General features: G+C 39.1%; 1 protein-coding gene across 1 annotated transcript in view; it reads right to left on the reverse strand.

Moving 5' to 3' along the window:
- The window catches only part of ITGA2 (integrin subunit alpha 2), a 109,139-nt gene that overhangs the window by 36,172 nt on the left and 47,307 nt on the right, over positions 1-25,660 (reverse strand). The window contains exons 5-13 of the mRNA XM_029940910.1: positions 25,136-25,250; positions 24,839-24,966; positions 21,793-21,941; positions 17,021-17,171; positions 16,571-16,736; positions 14,307-14,383; positions 12,452-12,590; positions 10,836-10,981; positions 9,113-9,256 (exon numbers count right to left, since the gene is read on the reverse strand). Coding sequence (XP_029796770.1) covers positions 9,113-9,256; positions 10,836-10,981; positions 12,452-12,590; positions 14,307-14,383; positions 16,571-16,736; positions 17,021-17,171; positions 21,793-21,941; positions 24,839-24,966; positions 25,136-25,250 — 1,215 coding nt within the window. The remainder of the gene's footprint in view (positions 1-9,112; positions 9,257-10,835; positions 10,982-12,451; positions 12,591-14,306; positions 14,384-16,570; positions 16,737-17,020; positions 17,172-21,792; positions 21,942-24,838; positions 24,967-25,135; positions 25,251-25,660) is intronic.

The following is a 25,660-nucleotide window of genomic DNA, read 5'->3' on the forward strand; positions in this document are numbered from 1 at the left end:
GAACTGGGCCCACAAATGTATGGCCAATTAATTTTTGACAAAGCAGGAAAGAGTATCCGATGGAAAAAAGACTGCCTATTTAGCAGGTGGTGCTGGGAGAACTGGACAGCAACATGCAGAAGAATGAAACTAGACCACTTTCTTACACCATACACAAAAATAAACTCAAAATGGCTAAAGGACCTGAATGTGAGACAGGAAACCATCAAAACCCTCGAGGAGAAAGTAGGAAAAAACCTCCTAGACCTCCACCGCAGCAATTTCCTACTAGACACATCCCCAAAGGCAAGCGAAATGAAAGCAAAACTGAACTCTTGGGACTTCATCAAGATAAAAAGCTTCTGCACTGCAAAGGAAACAATCAAGAAAACTAATAGGCAACCAGCAGAATGGGAAAAGATAGTTGCAAATGACATATCAGATAAAGGGCTAGTATCCAAAGTCTACAGGGAACTCACCAAACTCCACACCCAAAAAACAAATAACCCAGTGAAGAAATGGGCAGAAGACAGGAACAAACACTTCTCCAAAGAGCACATCTCCAAAGATGGCCAACAGACACATGAGATGATGCTCAACATCACTCATTATCAGGCAAACACAAATCAAAGCCACACTGAGTCAGAGTGGCTAAAATGAACAAATCAAGAGATGCTGGCAAGGGTGTGGAGAGATGGGCACCCTCCTGCACTGTTGGTGGGAATGTAAACTGGTGCAGCAGCTCTGGTAAATGGTGTGGAGGTTCCTCAAAAAACTATCCATAGAACTCCCAGCAATAGCACTGACCCAGCAATAGCACTGCTAGGGATCTACCCAAGGGATACAGAAGTGCTGATGCATAGGGGCACATGTACCCCAATGTTCATAGCAGCACTGTCAACAATAGCCAAATCATGGAAAGAGCCTAAATGTCCATCACCTGATGAGTGGATCAAGAAGATGTGGTATATATACACAATGGAGTACTACATGGCAATGAGAAAGAATGAAATCTGGCCATTTGTAGGAACATGGATAGAACTCGTGGGTGTCATGCTAAGTGAAATAAGTCAGGCGGAGAAGGACAGATACCATTATGTTTGCACTCATAGGTCTAACAGGAGAACAGGAGAAACCTAATGGAGGACCTGGTGGAGGGGAAGAGGGAAAGAGAGTTGAGGAGAGAGAGGGACGCAAAACTTGAGAGACTATTGAATACTGAAAATGAACTGAGGGTTGAAGGGGGCAGAGGGGGGAAAAGAGGTGGTGGTGATGGAGGAGGACACTTATGGGGAAGAGCACTGGGTGTTGTATGGAAGCCAGTTTGACAATAAACTATTTAAAAAAAAATAATAAATTCTATTCCTGAAACATTACACCACATGTTAATTTGGATTTAAATAAAGTTAAAGAGAAAAAAGAATTAGCATATAGGAGACAACACTAGAAATCTGCCACATGGTGGAAACAGTTTAAGAGGGCTGAGGAGTGGTAGGAACATTCTCTTCCCTTCTACCTTAGAAGTACAGACTGGAGCAGCGTCTGAACATCTTAACTAGTGGGTTCAGATACCATAACAGGCAGGTCTCAACATTATTAAAACATTTTTTAATGTTTACTTATTTTTGAGAGAGAAAGACAGAGATACAGAGAGCCTGAGTGGGGGAGTAGGAGACACAGAATCTGAAGAAGGCTCCAGGCTCTGAGATGTCAGTACAGAGCCGAAAGTGAGGCTTGCACTTGGCAACAGCAAGATCATGACCTAGACGGAAGTCATTTAACCAATTGAGCCACCCAGGTGTCCCATGGTCTCAACACTATAAATGGCAGGCCTGGTCATCACAGGGCACCTGCCACCTCAGCGAGCCCAGGGTCCACAAGCCCACACCAGCTTCTGTGGTACCAGGGCACAGAAAATAACTGTGGAATTTTAGGGTTTTCTCAAATTAAAATTTAGAAAAACAAAATTTTTAAGTTTTGAAAGTTTAAAGAGTAACTAGCATATACAGCTCAGCTCCAGCTAGCCAGCAAAAGTCATCAAGTACATACGGTCTGCACAGGGGACACTATACACAGGTACCATACACCGTCCTTCAAGTTTAGGAGCAAAAGCCATCCTCCCTAATCCACAGAAATACAGAAGAATATGCTCCAAAACAAGAAAAGCCACAGAAAAAGAACTAAGTGAAACAGAGATAAGCGACATGCCTGACAGAGTTTAATGATTGTGAAGATACTGGGCTGGAGAAAAACATGGAAGATCTCAGTGAGACTTTCAATGAAGACAAAGAAAATATTAAAAAGAGCCAATTAGAGTTGAAAAATACATTAACTAAAATAAAAATAGAGGGAATCAACTATTGATTAGAGGATGCAGAATGTACCAGCAACCTGGATGACAAGGTCATGGAGAGCATACAAGTTGAACAGCAAAAAGAAAAAGGAATTTTTAAAACAATGATATATTAAGAGATCTCATGGACAACATCAAGCAATGTTCATGTTATACAGGTCCTAGGAGAAGAAAGGCATAGAAAATTTATTTGAAGAAATAATAAACTGAAAACTTCCTTAAGGAAATAGACATCCAAGTCCACAAGTTCCAAACAATATGAACCCAAGGAGGCATATATTAAATTATTAAATATAATAATTAAAATGCCAGAGGTTAAAGATAAAGAGAATCTTAAAAGCAGCAAGAGAAACAAGAAGTTACTTAGAAGGGAAATCTATAAGGCTCTCGACTTTTCAGCAGAAACTTTGCAAGCCAGAAGGAAGTGGCATGGTGTACTTAAAGTACTGAAAGGAAAAAAACCTGCTGCCAAGGATGATCTACTAGGCAAGATTATCGTTCACACTTGAATGGCACAAAAGAGTTTCCCAGGCAAATGGAAGATAAAGGGAGTTCATCATCACTATACTAGGCTTACAAAAAACGTTAAAGAGACCGCTTTAAGTGGAAAAGAAATGGCCATAATTAGACCTAAGAAATCTGTGAATAAGATGTAAAATATGACAATATATACATAGAATGTGGAGAAGGGAGTAAAAAGGGAAGAGAAGGAGAAAAAGTAAAAGGTTTTCCCTCCCCCCTTTGGAATATGTATGAACGTAAATAACCAAATCAAGACAGACTGCTATCTACTTATGTTAAAAATGAGCCTCATCATAACCCCAAACCCAAAACTTGAGATAGATACAGAAAAAGCAAGCTAACACTAGAAACTCACCAATCACAATGTGAAAAAAAGGAGAATAAAACAACCAGAAAACAAATTTAAAGTGACCAAAAGTATATACCTGTCAATAATCACTTTAAATGTAAATGGTGTAAGTGCTCCAGCCAGAAGACATAGGGGGACAGAGTGAACAAAAAACCAAAACAAACAAACAAACAAAAAAAAAAAAAAAAAAAAAAAAAAAAAAAAAAAAAAAAAAAAAAAAAAAAAAAAAAAAAAAAAAAAAAAAAAAAAAAAAAAAAAACCACCAAGACCCATCAACATGCTGCCTATGAGAGACAGACATCAGCCCTAAAGACACATACAGACTGAAAATGAAGGAATGGAAAAACATTCACATGCAAATAGAAATGAGAAAAAAAAAAAAAAGCAAGGGTAGCAATACATATCAGACAAAATAGGCTTTAAAACAAAGACTGTAACAAGAGACAAGGCATTCCATCCTGACTGAGTAAATCAATCCAACAAGAGGATTTAACAATTGTAAATATCTACACACCCAACACTGTAGCACCTAAATATATAAAGTAAACATAAATGGACAAAAAGAAATGGATGGTAATGCGATAATAGTAGAGGACATTAACATCCCACTTACTCTATGGATAGATCATCGGGACAGAAAAAAAAAAAAAAAAATCAATAAGGACACATGTTATATTGGACTAGATGGACATAACATGTAGAGAGAATATTTCAGCTCCAAACAACAGAATACACATTATTTAAGTGCACAGTGAACATTCTCTAGAATAAATCACATATTAGGCCATAAACCAAGCCTCAATAAATTTAAGATTGAAATCATACCAGGCATCTTTTCTGATCACAATAGTATGAAACTAAAATAAATCACAAGAAAAAAAAAAAACTGGAGAAAACACAGGAAGAGTGTACAACATGATACCAAAAATCCAATGGGTCAATAAAGCAAAGAAAAAAAAAAACCATGGATGTAAAAAATGAAAACAAAATGGTCCAAATTCTTTGGGATTCAGCCAAAGCAGTTCCAAGAGGGAAGTATACGGTGAGATAGGCCTATGTTAAGAAATAAGAAAAAGCTCAAATAACCAATCTAACCCTTCACTAAAGAAACTAAAGAACAAACAAAACCAAAGGTGAGTAAAAGAAAGGAAATAAAGATGAGAGCAGAAATAAATGACATAGATTAAAAAAAAAAAAAAAAATCAATGAAACTAAGCTGTTTCTTATTTTTTTAATGTTTTATTTGTTTTTGATACAGAGGGAAACAGAGCATGAGAAGGGGAGGGGCAGAGAGAAGGAGACACAGAACTGTAAGCAGGCTCCAGGCTCTGAGCTAGCTGTCAGCACAGAGCCCAACATGGGGCTCGAACCCACGGACGTGAGATCTGACCTAAGCCGAAGTCGGAGGCGTAACCGACTGAGCCACCCAGGCGCCCCTAAGCTGTTTCTTTAAAATGATACACAGGGGCACCTGGATGGCTCAGGTCATGATCTCGTGGTCCATGGGATCGAGCTCTGCATCAGGTACTGTGCTGGCAGCTCAGAGCCTGGAGCCTGTTTCAGATTCTGTGTCTCCCTCTCTCTGTCTCTCCCCTGCTTGTGTTCTGTCTCAAAAATAAACCAAAGAAAAAATTTTTTAAATGATAAAATTGACAAATCCTTAGCCAGATTCATCAAGAAATAAAACAAAAAAGGAGGACCCAAATAAAATCAGAAATGAGAAAAGTAACAACTGACATCACAGAAATACAAAGGATTATAAAAAAATTATAGGCTTACAAACTAGACAAGCTAGAGGAAAAACGGGTAAATTCCTAGAAACATACAATCTGTCAAAACTGAACCAAGGAGAAATAGAAAATATGAAGAGACCAATTACAAGAAACAAAAACTGAACAGCTCATAAAAACTAAAAAAATTAAAACTCCAGGATCAGATGGATTCATAGGGTAATTCTACCAGACACTTAAAAAAAAAAAAAAAAAAAAAAAAAAAAAAGCTAATACCTCTTCTCCTCAAACTATTCCATAGGACAGAAGAGGAAGGAAAGCTTCCAAATATATTCTACAAGGCTAGTATTACCAGGATACTAAAACCAGACAAAGACACCACAAAAATAAAACTATAGGTTAATATCCCTGATAAACATAGATGCAAAAGTCCTCAGAAAAATATTAGCAAATTAGCAACAATGCATTAAAAGGATCATTCACCACAATCAGGCAGGATTTATTACAGAGATACAAGGATGGTTCAATATTTGCAAAAATCAGTGTCATAAACCACACCAACAAAATGAAGGATAAAAAGATCATCAATAGATGTGGAAAAAACATGTGACAAGTTTTGACATCAATTCATGATAAAAAACTGTCAAAGTGGAGTTAGAGGAAAGGTACTTCAACATCATAAAGGCCATATATGAAAAACCCAAAACTAACAAACTCAGTAGTGAAAAACTAAGTTTTTCCTCTAAAGTCAGGAATAGGATAAGGATATTTACTCTCAATTTTATTCAGATAATACGAGAAGCCCTAGGCACAACAATCAGACCAAAAAAGAAGAGGCATTTGTGGGTAAAGAAATTAAACTGTCATGATCTGCAGACAACATGATCCTATGTAGAGAAAATCTTAAAGACTATGCCAAAAAGCTACTGAGAGCAAATAAATCCAGTAAAGTGTCAGGATACAAAATTAATACCCAGAAATCAGTAACATTTCTACACCCTAACAATGAAGTTGCAGAAAAATTAAAAGGTCATTTACAACCACACCAAAAATAAATATCTAGGAAAAAACTTAACAAAAGAGGTGAAAGACCCATATTCGAATCAGTATAAAGCACTGATGAAAGAAACGGAACACAATACAAACCAATAGAAAGATATGCCATCATGCTCCTATTAATATTGTTAAAACATCCATAGCACCCAAAGCAATCTACACACTGAATGCAATCCCTATCAAAATACCAACAGCATTTCTCACAGAACTAAATACTAAAATGTGTATAGAACTACAGAAGACCCTAAATAGCCAAAGCAATCAGAAGAATGAAGCTGGAGGTATCACAATTCCAGGTTTCAAGATATACCGCAAAGCTGTGGCAATAAAAACAGTAAGGGACTGGCACAGAAATAGACCTACAGATCAGTGCAACAGAATAGAGACCCAGAAATAAACCCGCAATTGTATGGCAAATGAATCTGACAAAGAAGGCAAGAATACACCATGGGGAAAAGACCGTCTCTTAAATTAATAGCACAGGAAAAACTGGACAGCTACATGCTAAAGAATGAAACTGGACAATTTTCTTACAGTGTACACAAAAATAAACTCAAAATAGATTAAAGACCTAATTATGAGACCTGAAATCATAAAAATCATGAGGCCACAGGCAGTATTTTCTCTGAGGTCAGCAATAGCAACATTTTTCTAGATTGTTTTCCTTGCCTCAGGAGACCTAATGCAAAAATAAACTATTGAGACTACATCAAAAATAAAAGGCTTCTGTACAGCAAAGGAAATCATTGACAAAAAAAGACCTACTGAATGGGAGAAGATATTTACAAATGAAAGGTCCAATAAAGGGTTAATAGTCAAAATATATAAAGAACTTGTACAACACCAAAAGACCCAAACAATCCAATTAAAAAATGGACAGAGGACCTGAATAGACATTTTTCCAAAGAAAACATACAGATGGCGGACACATGAAAAGATGCTCAACCTCACTCAGCATCAGGGAAATGGAGATCAACACTACAAGGAGACATCACCCGACACCAATTAGAATGGCTAAAGATGACAAGAAATAACAAGTGTTAGCAAGGATGTGGAGAACAAGCAGCCCTTGAGCACTGGTAGGTAAATTGGTGTAGCCACTGTGGAAAATGAAGTTTTCAAAAAATGAAAAATAGAAATACCATATGGTCCAATAACTCTGCTATTGGGTATTTACCCAAAGAAAGCAAAAACACTAATTTGAAAATATATATGCACTCCTATATTTATTGCAGCATTATTTACAAAAGCCAAGTTATGGGAACAACTTAAGGACCCATCAAACAGATAAGGAAAATCTGTACACACATGCAGCAGTACTACAGAACCATAAAAAGGATGAGATCGTCCATCTGATATGACATAATACCCTCCAGTTCCATTCATGTTAAGTGAAATAAGTCAGAGAAAGACAAGTACCGTAGGAGGGTTGGGCAAAATAGGGGAAGGGGAGGGGGAGATACAGCCTGCCAATTACATAATTAGTGACGGGAATGAAAGTCACAGCATAAGGAATAGTGAACGATGGGACAGATGGCAGCTACATTTGTGATGAACGTAGCCTAATGTATGAGCTTGTCCAGTCACCTTGGTATAGACCTGAAACTAATGTAACGTGTGTCAACTATATTCAAAAAAAGAAATTGTTAATGTCACATTATAAAAAATAATTCTGCCTCAAGAAAAGACATTTTCTTGTAAAAGACAGTTTCCCGAGATTTTGATATCAAGAATGGAGATATTTCATGACTTCAAAAGAAAGCCGTGCCCCCATCCATGAAGCTGGGTGGTGTTGATTCTTTCTTCTCTATAATAATCTTAGGGAAATCACTTTGTTATGAAGTTTGATAAAGCATTAGGAGATCATCTCCTCTTCAATGATAATTCAGAGTATTTGACGTGTAAGAAATATTTAAGAGACTAGGTATTTGTTAAATTTTGAAGCAATTACATATGCCCCTCCCTTATTGAATATTCAATTATACATTTTTTAAATGCTTTAGCAATGTTTTTTTTTTCTTTCAATGTTTTACTTTTATTTTTGAGAGAGAGACAGAGCATGAGCGGGGGCAAAGCAAGGGAGACACAGAATCCAAAGTAGGCTCCAGGCTCTGATTGGCCAGCGCGGGGCCTTGGATGGGGCTTGAACTCACAGACCTAAAGATCATGACCCAAGCCGAAGTCAGAAGCTTAACTGACTGAGCCACCCAGGTGCTCCTCTTTAGAGTGTTTTAATTGTTTCTATCTGAGAGCTAATTTTTACACTAAATAAATAAGGTAGGACAAACTACCACAAAAGCAAAGCATAATATTTATTCTCCTTTTTCTATCGTTTCTCTAATTTTCTATTAGAATTTTAGTTTTAATTCTGGGTTTCTTTTCAGCTACAAGTTCATGAGACTTCTGGGCAAGCATTTAGAGAGCACAGTCCAGTTAGCGTATGCAAAGTTTTATGTGCAGGGACTAAAAATTCCAAGAGCTGGGTATACGCATACCTAACTACTACACTAAGCAGCAGAATTTCTTGACAAACTGTGGAAAACATTCAGGATTATATGAAAGTTTGCAAAGTGCCTGGTATAATTTGACTTTTTCACTGGAAAATGAACACGATAATTCTGTTATTATGATCTCTCCACAGCACAGAATAATTGAGATACTTGGGAAATAATGTGTGCGTGTACATACATTTCAAAAATGATATGCATTTATAAGGACTTTATTTGTATAGTGTATGTTCAAAGACCTCATGGAAAATGGCAGCATAGTATACATTTAGCTCTTTCTCTAAAGGTTATGTTTTTAAATATAATTTAAAAAATTTTATTGGTGAAATCCTCACAATGATGAAATATAAACCATGCTACATATGAAAATGATAATTCAAGGGGCAACTGGGTGACTCAGTAAGTTAAGCATCCAACTCTTAATTTTGGCTCAGGTCGTGATCTCATCATGCATCAAGCTGCACAGAACCTGCCTGAGATTCTCTCTGTCTCTCTCTCAAAATAAATGATCTTAAAAAAATGATCCCTCAATAGTTCTTTATTTAGAAAAAAGTGTAGATTTTTTAAATTTACCAATGCTAAAGCAAATTCAACCAAGTTTAATAATTTTTTTTACCTTTGTGATAGTAAACAGGTAGACCCTTCCTTCCTCTTTCTTTAGGTCATTCATGTACATTGGCGCACCCACCAGGAGCACATCCGTAATGGTGTCTTTATTCACATCAACCGAGCACAGCACACTACCAAAGTAGGAGCCGATCTGTAATGAGAAAGCATATTAACCTTAGGATTCCTAGGACTCATGTACTCCTAATGTTATACCGAGCTTTCATCTACTCATTCAACAAACAGAAATTGAGCACTTACAACATGTAAGAGGCTAGAAACATTAAGCTGAATAACAGTCCCTTCTCTCACGTCGTATCATGATGTGACACTTGGTTCTTAAACCTTAGTGTGCACACAAGTCACCAGTGACAAGACTGAATGGCTGCAATCCAGAAAACAGTATGTTAAATAAGCACTCCAGGTGCTTCTGATGCTGGTGGGTCAAAGACCACATTTAAAAGACAAACACCGAGGAGGCATGTGTTGTGGAGAAAGGCAGGACGGGGGAGGGAGTTGGACAAATGCCTCTGTGGTCAGGCAGGCTGTGGAGTGGCAAGGGCCAAATGCCCTTGTGTGAGCAGAGTGCAGGAGTCAGGAGGGCTCAGAAAGATTGTGATATAAATGGCGTCTTAAAAAACAGGGAATTGTCTAGGTGGAGAAGAGTGAGCAGGATGGTGTGAGGAAAGTGTCTGTGGGATGGGCTCACACAGGAGACAAGTTCTCGGATACAGTGGGACAGGGGAGCAGGTGGAGATACAATGAAATATAAGAGGCTGGGAATCTGAATTTTCATTGCACACCTATGTGAATACTTAAGGATTTGGCAATGAACTAGAAAGGATTCATCTTATAACACAGTCATTGTTTTTCCTGAAAATAAAAGCACCCTTCTTTAAAGTATTAAAGAGAGAAAAGTAGGTGGCCATAGCTGGTTTGTGGTCAAGGAAGTCAAAGACTCGGTCCTCTTACTCCCGGAAAAACCACAGATGGTGGGCTCACACTTAATCCCAGAGAGGGGACCACTCAATAGCTGGTTTCTCTAACTCAAGGAAGGAAAATGTGTTGTCAGAGACCAGGGTTGCCGATTTCAAATATGTGCCAAGCCCACAGGTTAAAACTGTTTGGTGAGGAACTCGGGATTTCTCAGCTGGCCTTTGCTCTAGTCAGCCATGACTGGGGGTCATCACAGCTTCTGACTATCAAACTGTCATGTTGAGAAGAAAGTGGTGGAAGAGAGAATTCCTTTGATTTTGGAAACTTCAAAGCACAGGACTCCTCGACAGGCCCAGATATAGTAGCTCAGTCCTGACAACACTATCCTGTTCCCTTCTCCTTTTTCCTCCAGATCATGGACTCCTCGCAGGAACTTGCCAACAAAGCTGTGGTTAGGTGCCTATCATTAGGACCCAAGAATACGCATGTATTAGTAATCAAGGGAGTCTAAGTATGCAGTTGGATATAACCAAACAGCACAGGCTTTGAGTCTACACAGGACTGGGCTTTAATGACAGCACAGCCCCATGAAAGCTCTTTGGCCTTAAAGTAAATGCTCAATAACCTGTTAGAAGGGGACAGATCTCAGTACTGTGAAGATTTAAGGAATATTCAAGTGCATACAGGCCACAGCCACAGCATAGGCACTCAGTGCGTTTCCTTTCTATCAACTCCCCACTCCTCACTGCTCCAGTTGACCCTGAGATTAATTCCACCTGCTACAGAAGGGACTTTACCTGGTCACCTCGGTGAGCCTGAATAATGGTGACATTGCCGTTCTCGTTAACACTGTACAGCACTATCTGGCCAGTATAATTTGCCCGAGGAGCACCAGCAACAAAGTGAACGTCTTTTCCCGTAGAAATTGCAGCCACAGAGTAACCTAGGAGAGAAGGGCTTGCAGAGTAGGTACTATTGAAGAGCTCAGCAGACGGGCTCCCAAAGTTAGTAGAAATGACCAGAGGCTGTTGTTAGAAAGTGGAGGAGGACCAGTAATGGGTCCTCCAGACTGAGAAGGTATTCTAATACTGAAAAACAAAGCAAACCACTCCATATGGTTCACACAGAGTTTTACTCGGGGTAACTTACCCAGGCAGGGGGGCGGGGTGCACACAGAGGATCCAGGACACAGGCAACTCTACCATGCAGCTACTCCCCACCCCACTCAGGCCTTCCTCTCCAGCTTTTATGGAGGGAGGGGCACGGTGGTGAGGTCACAGGGTAGTTCTCTAAAGTGGCACCATGTGTGCACCAGATGATGGCTACTCCTTGTCTAAAGTGGTGCCGCCTGTGCCGGAGGGCACTCTGCGGCTTATCTAAAGTGGTGGCACCTGGTGGCTCAGTCGGTTAAACATCTGACTTCGCCTCAGGTCATGATCTCATGTTTCTTGGGTTTGAGCCCCTCATCGGGCTTTGTGCTGACAGCTCAGAGCCTGGAGCCTGCTGCGGATTCTGTGTCTCCCTCTCTCTACCCCTCCCTCGCTTGCGCGCGCTCTCTCTCTCTCTCAAAAAATGAATAAACATTAAGAAAAATTGTTTAAGTGGTCACATCTGTGCACCAGAGGGGAGAACAAGACAGAGGGACAAAGATGAACAGCGACCAGCACTCCTTCAGGGAGACGCACAGTTCGATGGGTGCCCCGGAGGCGCTGCTCTGCACAGGTGGGACACCTACCTGTACAGCAGGCCCTAGATTCTGGGCTGACCCATCAGCCACTCATGAACTTGGCGATGAACAAGTATATCTTGAATGAATACATGAATTTAAAAGGTAATGGAATGCAGTGGAAAGAACACAGGCTATGGAGTCAGACAGTCCCAGGTTCAAGATCTGGATTTGCCACTTGCTGAGTTGTTTGTCTTTGGGCAAGTTATTAACCTCATTGGCTCTCCAAGGTAAAATGGGGATAACAATATTTTCTTCAGAGGGCTGGTGGAAGGATTTAAATGTTTATGGAGATAGGATAGCCAGCTCAGGAAGTGTCCCATTGTAGGTACTCAAAACCAGTGGTTGCTTATTATAGGAACAAAAAAGACAACTCTAAATCAGTATAGATGACCATTTACGGTATTGGCTTCTAGGAACTATTTCCATTTGGGAGAAGCACAAGCAGTTCCCAGGAATACCCACTGCCTGAACAGCCAGAAGACATCAGGAAGTGTAATACGGTGCGTCAGTAAGTAGTTATAGGCTAAGGTCTGATCTGCAAAGAGGCAACATAAACATGTGTAATAAACATAATAATTAGATGGCACTTCAAGGGCTTTCCTGAATGGATCTTTAAATTCAGCCAGGGGCTAGTTTTAAAAAGGGGAACTTAAATTTACTGAATCAAATGCTGCTATGCCTTACCTAAATATGAACTGTGATTTTTATCTTGCAGAATTTGGTCAAAGGCTTGTTTAGGAAAGATCCAATGTCCATGAGCGGTCTGCTGGACCACAGTACCACTCCAGCCATAAGCTCCTACTGCGCCCAGCATCAGAATATCCTAAAATAATTGAAACACAAAGATCATGAAAACAAATCACCTTTAAGGCACGAGAATGCATGGTAGGCAAAACACAGAAATAAATGGCCTAGGTTTAAGGAGAAGATGATGAAGTAAAATGTATATGAACGTATGTCCAAATTGATATATGTCCAAATTGTTTTAATATATTTTGTGCTGGAGAAAAGCCTTCCCCGGAGCTGTGTTACCTTGACACATTCTCCAGATAAATCTCTATGCTACAGGAGAAGCACATGGCCATCTTCCAATTTCCATTCAGAGGCCCCCATTTGCAAATGCCGAACAGTTGTGAGCCATTAGGAAGAAGTCAGAAACGAGCCTCCTGTCTCACGCAGTCACAAGAAAAACTCACAGTCGGGTGTGGGGGGCGCTTGAGAAATAGGAAGCGCAGCTGGTGGAGGAAGAGAGGTGAGGAGGTCACGTCATCCTGCAGGCCCCCTTCTGACCTATTCTCCTCTCACCATTCTTTCTCTTTCCTCCTGGTCACTTCTCGGCCGCTCCTCCATCATCTATATCCTATCCCACCTACTTGAAAATAGCTCAGCTGTGAAGGGTAGCTAGAGCATGCCATTCAATCTGCTTGGAGGAGAACAGCCACTGCTCAGCACGGCGGGGGGCGGGGGTGGCCCACAAGGAGGACGGGCCGCTCTGGATGGACTCAACATCCAACCGGAAGAGTCAAAGCCACACATCATCACAGAAGGCGGGGGTTGTCAGGATGGGATTTATTATTTTTTAAGTTTTTGATCTTATAGAAAACACCAAAGATATGGATTTTGGATTGAAAAATAGAAGTTATTTAAAAATGTAGCAAGTTGGAAAATGATGTGTCCCATTTTGAGGACAAGACACCATGAAACCAGGAGAATGACTGTCATAAATTTGGGACTCTGAATCAGGAGTGCAGGAGGGGACTGCAGGAAGTGTACCAAAACCTCAGGAAGGTGTGTGTAAGTTCTGTGTGTGAGGGTTCATTTACATTTGTTTTTCCTGAGGGAAAACCACAACTTTTATGAGTATCTCTAAGGATGAGTGATCCAGAAGAAGTTAGCACTTTTTATTCTTGAGAAAAAAACTGAAGCCGTTTCTGATCCTTCCTTCTGGCCATCAAGTCCTCTGAGTTCATACTGTTCCCTAGGCTTTTCCAGGGGCACCTATGTCTTACTACGCCACTGGGACCCTGAGCAGAGTTGGAGCCCTAGGAAGTGGATGTTAAGGAGAAAGAACGGATCTTCTGAGCTAAGAAGACATCCCATCTCACATGTTTCCCAACTCTTCACTTGTTCACCTATCTTCTGGCTCTGCTCTTAGAAAAGAGACTCTCTGGCAACTCAGAATTCACCAATGGCAGTGCTAACAAGAGTTTGTGTGTGATTTAAACAGACTTTTCTGGCAGTTAATTGATTTAAAGGAAATTCCTGCAATAACAATTCCTTGAATTAACACAGTGCCTGTCCTTTGGAGCATTTTCTTTTTTTCCATAAAAAGCCTCTGTGAAATGGGGAAGAGAAGGCATCATTGTCCTTCACTCTTTAGATGATAAAGGAGCAGCACAAAAAAACTGAATAACCATGACTGGGAAGCAGAACTGTTGCTCACCAGGTGGCTCTTTTTTTCACTCTCTCCATAAAGCTACTGTGGCCAGAAGCGTTTAGCCAAATGACAGCATGGCTGGGACTTCTCTGATATACACACCTTCTGAAGAGAGTAATCTGCGCTGAATCCCACTTGTGACATTTCCATCTGGAAGTTGTCTCCTCCTTGAATAGTACCTGGGAAAAGGTGATTTCAAATTTGCTGTCAAATTTTAAGTCAGATTTTTCAAACACACATGCACACACATATGCACATGAGCAGATGCACCCACATGTGCACACACACAATGCTCTCATGGTCACTCAAAAGTACTCTGGGCTGGAGAAATCACTAAGAAGTGTTCTAACATAGGGGTGCCTGGGTGGCTCAGTCAGTTGGGTGTCCGACTTCGGCTCAGGGCACAATCTTGTTGTCCACGCATTCAAGCCCCGCGTTGGGCCCTGTGGTGACAGCTCAGAGCCCGGAGCTGCTTCGGATTCTGCATCTCCTTCTCCCTCTGCCCCTCCCCAACTCGCATTCTGTCTCAGTCTCTCTTTCCAAAGTAAATAAACACTCAAAATAAGTATTTTAAAAAAGTGTTCTAACATATATACTTCCAAGTATGTTACCCCCACCATACTTCCAAGGTAGTGTTTGAAGTTGGTCTTAATCTTGATTATGCACTAATGCATTTATTTGTATGCTTATGATGTTCTTGATATCAAAAATACTCAATATAGGAGATGAAGTAAGATAAAAACAGATGTGATGGCCTTTTAAAAAATATATATTATTACTAGCTAAGAAACTACCGATTTTTTTAGCTTTTAAATACTGGTCCTAATCAGTGCACACACATCTCAGATGCAGTTGGAAGAGCCAGGCAGGCTAAGGAGGCAGATGTTTGGGTGAGGCTTCAGGATCCAGGAGTAGGAATTTTACCAACTGGGAAGTCTGTCCTACTTCTACGTATGTGCTCGCCTCTGACACTAGAACTGTAGGACTCGGTATGGTCAAAATGGTTACATTTTGTTAATCTTCACCAAAAGGAATAAGTTCCTAGACCAATAGTTTGATACAGAGAGTGATATATATATATGTATATATATAACATGTAATATATAACATATGACACAGTTACTTGTTTAGAAGGTGTAATAATTTACACAGGATGAAAAGAGATTCATGTTTTTAAAGACTTTCTTTTTAAGTAATTGCTACTCCCAACATGGGGCTCAAAGTCACAACCCTGAGATCAAGAGTCACATGCTCCACTAACCAAGCTGGCCAGGTGCCCCAAGACAATTTTTAATAAAGTAGAGCAGTGCTTCCCCAGAATCCATAATAGCAGATAAGGCACAAAATCATTTCTAACTAGCATTTAGGTTGCATTATGATTATTCCTGTTCATGCCAGCACAAATAAGCATAAGTTGTACCATAGGAAGCCAAATAACTTTATAGAATCTCAGAGCACATTGGATTTTGATGATGATTTAAACAGCTTAGAAGTATCACCAGATGTTTAAAGAAGCAATAATATTTTTTGGATAGAAGTCTCCAGTGGACAATCAGGAGATAAAGATAAGACTCAGGAATTAATGCTTAATTTATGCAATGCCCTTGGACCCAGCTTCTGAAAGATACCTGATTATATAGTAGGTGCTCAATAAAATAGACTCTTTACTGCTGAGAGTTATTTGAACTAACCATCAGGAACCAGAATTTGGATCATGTGGTACTTTTTACCAACTGGGAAATGTGTTCTTAAATATGGGGTATTTCTACACTGACTAGACCTTCCTAGGCCATATAAGAAAATTATTTTAGATCTGGTAAATAACATATTTCCTTGAAATCTGAACTATTAAAAATCTTTCTAACTTTAAATGTATACATGTTTGTTGTAAACAAATTCAATAATTTCAGAAATTATATAACAGGATAAAAAGGTAAAACTTTCTATGATTATAAAATATGCAGTGTAAAAAGATAAAACTATTTACAATTATAATAGATATGACTAAACTGCCCTCCCCCCAAAGCTATACAATTTATAATCTTATCAATTGTATATGATCTTCTCTGCTTCCCCATAATATCTTCCAGATGATATATTACTAATCTTTGTTATCTTTTAGGCACAAAATAAATTTGACTTAATCTATATTTTAAAACAATTACTGAAATTTGGAATATTTTCTTATGTTTATTAGCCATTTGTATCCTATCTTTTATAAACTACTTTTTCATGTTGTCTACTTTTCTTACTGATTCACTGGAGTCCTTTCATATAAGGTATACAAGGTAACGTTATTAGAGTAAATATACAGTAATAAAATAAAGAATTCCTGGAAAAAAGTTTTTGAAAGAGAGTTCTTTTACCTTCAATGCTAAAAATTTGTTCTCCTAGTGTCCCAGCCTTTTCTAGTAGAGCTGCTTCATCAGACACGTTGAAAAAGTACCTTTCTGTTGGAATGCTGACAATTGCTTTAATTTCTTTTATTAAATTTTTAGTGTCAAGGTCATTTCTGTTTAAGTACCCAAGAACCTTGAAAACAGAGGAAGAGAGGAAAACAAGGTCATTACAGTTGTACATTATCCCATTATACTTTCTCGTCTTATATTTCTGAACAGAATAGGACCTCCGGAGAAGTAAATCCATACCCCCTGAGTCAATAGGGCTGAAAATCAACAAGAAGCAGAGACAGAGTAAAAATTTTCTTTTCCTATAAAGTTGTGAGCAGCCAATGAGAGTGTGCAGTCTTGGGAAGTGATGTTACAGAGAAGCACTACCCATCAACCGAAAGACAACTAAAAAGAAAATCTACTTACCGCTATGCCAAACCTCAATATATTGTCATTGTTGCACTCATCAATCACGGCCTTCAGCATTGAACCATCATGTGATTCACCATCAGTTACAACCACCATTACTTTGGTAGCACCTGGTCGTCCTCCGGCAGCTGCCACATAAGCGAAATCTCTGTGGCAGACAAAACTGGAAAGTCACTATCAAAAGATGAAGCTAATATGTGGACCTCTGTTTAGAAATTAAACTAACTTCTTTATGAAGTTAATTCTGAAAATAACTTCTTTGAGCATGACCGACTGTGACTTCTGTGAGCATGACTCTATGTCAGTTCTGGTGACATATTTACCTACATTCTATTTGCAGCCTAAAGGGAAATAGATATACATCTTGCATAGTTTCCATGGTGTGTGTGTGTGTGTGTGTGTGTGTGTGTGTGTGTGTGTGTGTGCATGTGCACACGCATGAATGGGGGCTGGCTGGGGCAAAGACAGAAAGAGAGAGAGAATCCCAAGCAGGTTTGCCTGACAGCTTGGAGCCTAATGCAGGGCTCCATCTCCCAAACCATGAGATCATGACCTGAGCAGAAATCAAGAGTCAGACGCTTGACCAAGCCACCGAGGAGCCCCTGGAAAGGTATAAAATAAGAATGTAGGGGCACGTGGGTCGCTCATCAGTCAGTTAAGCACCTGACTTCAGCTCAGGTCATGATTTCACAGTTTGTGAGTTCAAGTCCCACATCGGGCTCTCTGCTATCAATGCAGAGCCAGCTTCAGAGCCTCTGTCTCCTTCTCTCTGCCCCTCCCCTGCTCGTGTGCCCATGCACACACACTCTCTCTCAAATAAACATTTTTTTTAAATGTGACACCAAGCCACTGTTCCAAAAGAAAACACCTTTATCAATTTATGTTTCCTTATAGAAAACATTTTATTTAGATCTATGTGCATAGTCTATTCCTCAAATGTCCAAACTACGGGGGCATAGTCTATACAGTCGTCTTCCATGTTCATGGAGCTCTTTCTATATCAGCACATACAAAGCTCTGCTTTTTTAATGGTGACATAATATCTCATTATTTGGGGCAACCATAGTTTAACCAATTCTTCGTTATTGTTCATTTAGGGCATTCTGTATTTTGCAAGTAATACTGTACTATATGTCCTCGTGTTTATATCTTGGCATACTTTTCCAACTGTGTCATTAGGATAAAATCTCAGTAGTGAAAGTGCTGGGACAAAGGATTTACACACTTCAAATTTTGACAGATTGTCCTCTAAAAACTTCCACCGGTTTATATTACAATAATGTAAAAGAATGCGTTTCTCCATCTCCTTTCCTTAACAGTGAGGATTGTTAAACTTTTAAATTGGGGACATTTTTATAAGTGAGAAATCACATAATTGTTTTAATATGTACTTTTTCATTATGAACAGATAATGAACATTTTATATTTATTAGCCATTATATTTTTTTCTCTATGAACTCTTGATTTTTCTTTATCTTTGTCCATTTTTCCTTGGATTGTTCATTATTTTTCTAATCGGTAAGATTTTTATTAGTCAAAAATTATCTCTTGTCATATATGTTATAAATATTTTCTGCAGCTCATTAATCTTTTAAGTTTTAGTGGTATTACTTCTGTATAGAAATTTAATATTTTGATACAATAAATTTCATTAACTTTTTATGTGTGTCTTCTATATTTGACCTGGTATTTTAACAAGATTGCTTATCTCTATGACTCATTTCTTTTAATCACCCAAGTTTTTCATCATCTTTTAATAATTTCATTTTCTTAGATTTAAATTTTTGGTGCAGCTAAAATTTATTTTGATTCAAGGACTGACTCAGGGATTCAGCTTTATTTTGTTTCTAGATCGGTATCCAGTTGTCCAATAACTTTTCCCCTGGCTATCAGATTCCCTTTTGTACATTCTCTTGGGGGGGATGCCACACCCTCCTTTGGACTACCTACCATCTAACTAATGACGTCTGAAAGTCCACATCTTTTTCCATTCATCTCTCCCATTTTAAAGTTATGTATTCAATGCCTGCGCTAAATATTTTCACCTGAATATATAAAGGATACTTTAATTTCAGTATGTTTAAAACTGAGAGTATCATTTTATTCCCTAAAACTTTCCTGTATTTTACATAGCAGAATGTAAAAAGATAGAAAAATATTTTGTATTTGTCACCCAGACATATTGGAATGCAGTACTCACATGAAGTAATTTTTGAGTGAATTATATTCTTTATGAACTCATGCATGATTATAAGATTTTTTGAGATAGAAACGGTGCCTCATTTGCTCTGATTATCTTCAGGTCTTAGAATAATAAGTCATAGCCATAGGCACACAACAAAATAAAATAAAAGGAAAAGGAATATTTACTAAAACAGTGTCGGAATCCTATTTGATGTTGTAAAGAAACAGACCAAAGTGGGAGGAAAAGAAAAAAAAAGAAAAGGAAAAGAAAAAGAAAGGTAATTAAATTCTGGAAGATGTGAGTAAGAAGTTAAGTGATTCTCACTCAGGGGGCCTGAGTGGCTCAGTCAGTTATGCATATGACTTCGGCTCAGGTCATGATCTCACGGCTTGTGGGTTTGAGCCCTTGCATCAGACTCTGCTGACGGCTCAGAGCTGGAACCTGCTTCAGATTCTGGGTCTCCCTTTCTGTCTGCCCCTCCCTTGCATGCACTCTGTCTCTCTCAAAAATAAACATTCAATTTTTTAAAAATAATTTAAAAAAAGAAGTTAAGTGATTCTCTTAAGATTTCTATTAGCTTGGAAAATAGTAGTAAGAGATGATGGCACAGGGAAGAAAACCAAAGTTCTGAAAGGACAATAAAGCTAAAGAAAGGTCACATCTTAATTGACAGTGACCATTCTTCCTGAGAGGAAAGCTTACCAGGCCCCAGGCTCCTTACAGGGAAAATGCCACATCCATACTTCCTGCTGAAAACCAAGCCCTCTGCAGTTTGCAGCTTCTTCTAGGCCATTTTCTATGTCAACCTACTCTGCCTCTGAGTCTAGTTTACTGGACTATAAAGGGCACTCCACCAAATGGCAATGGATCTGCTGACCGGCCAGCAGCCTGTGAGGTAGTCTGGCCCGAAAGAACATCTCAACAGGGACAACAGAGATTAACCAAAGCAATCATATCGTCTCATTTGCTTATGAGACATATAGGGAAAGTCACCGGCTGATAGAAACAGCAACTAGAATATACACCCAGAAAACAGGAGGAGCGGATATAGTAGGAAATGCAGAAATAGAAAGGACAGGATGTGGTGACTGATGTGCGTTATTAAGGAAGAACAGAAAGAATAAAGAAAACCATCAAGTGTTTAGTTTGACTGGGAGAAAAGGTAGTAGCAGGAGTCAAAATGGCAAAGTCATGAGCATGGGCAGGGAGAAGATAAGGCTGGTTAAGGATATATCGAATTTGATGAGTGAGCCAACACTCCAAATTAAAGATCTCCAGCGTTAGCTGGATTCCTGTGTGGATTCTGGGAGAGAATTCAGAGCTGACCATATGGCAGCGTGGTGACCCACATAGGGCTAATGCAGATGCCATGAGAGTGGAGACAATGCCTAAGATAAAAGAGCAATATATTAAAAAGGAGGGCTCTGTGTAGTGAAGAAAAAATAGGAAAAGGAGCCAGAGAAGAGGCAAAATTATTGACAAAAAGTTGTCAGGGATTCTAGAAGTTTGTGATGTCATGGTAACTGGGGCTAGAATAGCAGTTTGTGCTCATCATCAGCAAATGGCAATGAAGCTGAAGAGGACGAGGTTTGGAGGCAGGACTGCCGGGCTGTTGGCTGATAGAGAGGCCACGATCACCAGACGTCTCTTCTGATGTGTCAAAGAAGTGGAGGGAGGGGAAATAGACAATTTTTCAAGGAGTTGTCGTAGTGGAAGGAAGAAATGCACAAGATGACAAAGGCAGGAGGTACGGTTAAAGGAAGGTGACATTATTGTTCTCATTTATTTTTTAACAATAGGAGAGTCTTTAGCATTTTTGTAAAGGTATATGATTAAAAGGTCAGGAGTTCTGAGAAAATAGAGAAACTGAGCTAAAAATTAAGAGACGGTTATTCAGGTGTAACATTCACACTGCCTGGATTGTAATAAGTATAGTGAGCCCATTCCATTCAAGTCAGACTCCAAGGTTATTAACATTTAAGATTCTATGGCCCTTCTTAGTTTCCATGAAGGGCTCTATTAGTTCAAGTTGTCTGTGGCCTGGATAAATTCTAACAAATAATTGCAGATTGCTCCATTTCCCACTTAACCTAAGGTCTTTTAATGTTGTTTCATTTACTTTATATAAAATCTTCTTTAAGAATACAGGGGCACCTGGGTGGCTCAGTCAGTTGAGCATCATGATCATGAGGTCATGATCTCACGGTTCATGGGTTCGAGCTCCACGTCAGGCTCTGTTCAGACTGCTAGCTCAGAGCCTGGAGCCTGCTTCAGATTCTGTGTCTTTCTCTCCCTGCTCCTCCCCTGTTCACACTCTGTCTCTCAAAAATAAATAAGTGTAAAAGAAAAATTTAAAAACAATTCACATAATATCTTATAAAAATCCTAGATATCAAAGACTTTAAAATTTCATTTCTTAATGCCTTCTCAAAGGGTTCAAATGACAGAATGTTTGAATTTTTCTCCATTATTTCTGATTTAAATGTAGGCACTAGGTATGTTCTTTTTCTTTGTCCTTTTTTCTTCTTTCTTACTTACATGCACTTCTACTTTTTCAAAATATTGGGCTATTTGGACAACTTACTTTGCATATTGAATTGCTTTGAATGTATTTGTGAGATCTCCACCAAATTGGTATGTCCGGGACATTGCTTCAATCATTGCATCTTTGGTTTTGAAAGTGTTCAGGTTAAATATAACTCTTGGGTTGTTGGCATACTGAATTAACCCCACCTTCAAGAGAGCAGAAGTTTATCAGAGGCTTGTCATTAAGTTATAAATAATTTCTAATTAACCAATATAAATAAAAGTCAAAAGTGCATTTGGATGTGGGCTGACAGTATAAGGGAATAATTTCCGATTTTGTTCTTAAGAATAGTTATTTTTCCTCCAATGGAATGACTTCTTTGTTAGAGGCTTTCAGCGACAGTAGTAATACTTCTTAGTAAGCAAGATCATGTCCTATCATGTATGATTTGGTTCTCAAGAGTAATAGTTATAGATTTTCAACTATAATAGTTATAGATTATTTAGGAATGGATTTTTAAGCAGGATCTTATCACATTTTAAAATGGATAAATATTACAATAAAGTTCATAACAGGAAGATTAAAATGATATAAACTTTCTAATTAACAATGAATATAAGCATGTAGACAATTATAAGCAGTCATAGATGGAAGATAACAGGTCATCAATTAAGAACAAGTGCCTAATAAACAATTATATTTGAGTACAAACGAAAAAAAATAGTGAGCTAATCAAAACAGTCAATTTGGATGTATTTATTGTTCTGCATTCCCTCCAATCACGTACTTTAGCTAGCATCTTTGGAAGAAAGCTGCTGTATGTGCACGTAGGCAGAAGGTTCTGGCCTTCAAGGAAAACGCACCAGAGAGAGTCTCATTTGAGAAACCTGACAGGTGGAAGAACTTCTGAACAAGGTTGGGGCATATACCCTAATCCTTTAGATCAAGAAGGCTGAATACTTCTATTAAAGTCCTTATTCTCAGCACTGAAATCATCCCCTATGCCTAGGAGTTGTGGGCTTCTAGAATAGGAAGTAGCATGGCTTCTTGGCCTTTGGCTAAGATCGAGTGTAGAATAGGAAGTGGCAATAAGAGGTCAGTGTTGTAAAAAGGTCTTTAAGGTAGAGATCAGTACGTAAGGAAGGAGAAGGAGCAAGGCCTGGATTTCTGAGCTCAATCAGCTACTTGTGCTAGGAAGCACTCAAGTAGGCACTGACAAGATGTGAAAAATCTATTTCCAGAGCCCTCTCTTCAGGGCAGGATGGAAGACCTGAGAGAGAGAATAAAGGGTCAAAATTAACTCTAAAGAATTAAATGTCTACTATGAGAGGAAGACAGTATGGCAGTCCCAGAACTCCTGTGTGAGAAAGGGGAATAATGAATAGAAGATGTAAAGAAATGTAGTAGATTAGGACTTACAAAAAGGTCAAATTTAGAATGTAAAAAAAAGGACTGTGTAAATCACCTCTAGAAATGAAGAAGATGCAAGGGGAGTGCGGGTAGGAAGACAGGAGAGGAAGGCCATGAATTCCATTCAAGAGACTATTAAATATAGTAAGTCATGTTATGGGGGTAAGTCCATTTAGAGATGGATAAAACAAGCAGATACCTATGAAAGCTTCTCTTATGATGGGACCTTAACAGGATGCTATCTAGAAATAAATGCTATTCCTGTTCTTATTCATAGAATTTTCGGGTAAAAGCCCACAGTGAAACTGCCAACATTTCAGTGAACCTTAATGTCCTCTTGGAATTGAAAAGCAATGTCAGTGGGAAAACATAATACTACTTGGTAATACTGCACAGGAAAGCAGAAAGTCAAATTTCAATATAGCTAGCTGTGAAGCATTTAGGGGAAGATGGTCCAACAGTTGTTACTGGATGTGGGTCACAAGGCGTCAGATGACAGGAACAACCCAGGAACATACACTGGGAGCTCTGTCGACTGGCCCCGTTGATACTGGTTCAACCAGAATGACTGTGAAAGGGCAAATCCAATAAGAAAGAAAGAAAGAAGACCCAGAACTTTAACAATATATATTATTCAGTTTTATGGAAGCCTGAAGCCTCTGTTCTTAAGGTTTTTAAAATTTTTTTATTTTTTAAATGTTTTTTAATTTATTTTTGAGAGACAGAGACAGACAGCATGAGCAAAGGAGGGTCAGAGAGAGAGGGAGACACACAATCTGAAGCAGCCTCCAGTCTCTGAGTTAGCTGTCAGCACAGAGCCCGATGCACGGCTTGAACCCACGAACCATGAGATCATGACCTGAGCTGAAGCTGGACGCTCAACCGACTGAGCCACCCAGGTGCCCCCGTTCCTGAGTTTTGGATGCCTATCTCAAGAAGATAGAAAAGCAAATTAAAGACTCCTTAAAACACAGAGAGCTATAAAACATTATTAGAAAGTCTTTTTCTGTGTAAAACAAAGGAAGGACCAAGTAAAATATGATAAAAGACTAAAAAATAACAAGATAGGATTATGCCGTTTATAGACTTAAAAATGTTTAGTTTTGAGGGGGAGGGAGAGAGAGAGAGAGCACGCACAGGAGCACACGTAGAGGAGGAGGGAGATAGGGGGACAGAGGGTCTGAAGCCCCTCTGTGCTGACAGCCTGGTGCAGGGCTCGAACCCACGAACGGTGAGATCATGACCTGGGCCAAAGTCTGACGCTTAGCAGACTGAGCCACCTAGGCACCCCTGTCTATTGACTTCTTTATAAAAATCCCAGAAATTCAAGGACAACAAAAGAAATTAATTATTAGTCCAAGTAGCTGTCAAGGAAAAATATGTATTGGATTTTAAAATGTATTGATAAATTCATGAGTTGTAGGAGGGAAAAATAAGCAACTAAAAAAGATTAAAATGCTACAATCTATATCTGATGCCTGTCGGGATAGAAATCTAAACTCAAACACTAACATTGGGCAACATTATAGACAGAAAAACTCAATGTAGTGCAAATTTCAATTAACTGTCAAGGTTAACATTAAAATCATTTAATGTGGATATATGACAAATGCAAAAATTAAGACCTCATATCTAACAATATTTTCTTGGAAAGAAATCTGTGGGTTAGTGTATGTATTATTCATGTCCATACCTGTGTCTTTGTGGGGCCTATATCCAGGCCTTGAACAAATTTTTCCAAAAAATTCTTTACTGCATCCCAGGGATAAATACTGTTTGACTCATCACATACAACCACAACATCTATGAGAGAAGGGCAGGCTACACAGGAAAAGATGAAAGAATCAGATTTCCATTGTTATTTCAATCTTCACACGCATGCAAATAAGACAAAGTAAATGGACTTGAGAAGCTGTGTGGTATTTGATAAATCTGGCTTCTGCCGTTCATGTAAGGTATTGCTCGAACCCTCTGCACATTCATCACTTACTCTGAACTGCAGGTGCAAAGCTGGCCAAGAGCTGGAAATCGGGACTGATATCAGAACAAACACCAGTTGCATAATACTGGCTTCCGCATTGCTGTGCCCACAGGGGACCGCACGTCTTCAAAGAAATGAGAACAATGACAAAACACATGGAAAATGTTAGTTTCCTACTTCTCCATTTGTAAAACTCCGAGATCATTCCTATGATTTCACAAGATAGTAGGAATTGTCAACTCTTGAAACTATCAGGTCAACAAAGCCTCTGAGAGAAAGTGCCTCTGAGAGAAAGAACAGACAGAAGTGAGGGAGAAGACTGTGGCCGGGCTGGGAGGCAGGTGTCAGCAGCCTAGGAGGAGCCCCTCAGGTCCCCCACAAAACTAGAGAAAGGACGTGCTTGCCTCCATCTTTTGTCTCTCAGTTATCTGGGCTTCAGGGGCTTCGTCTGTAAACGAGGATAATCATATCTGCTAGCATTTAAGGTATTGTGAAGATTAAATGGTTCCACGGATATAAAACATTTAGAACAGT

The sequence above is a fragment of the Suricata suricatta genome, chromosome 6, assembly GCF_006229205.1.
Source record: "Suricata suricatta isolate VVHF042 chromosome 6, meerkat_22Aug2017_6uvM2_HiC, whole genome shotgun sequence".
Classification (NCBI taxonomy): domain Eukaryota; kingdom Metazoa; phylum Chordata; class Mammalia; order Carnivora; family Herpestidae; genus Suricata; species Suricata suricatta.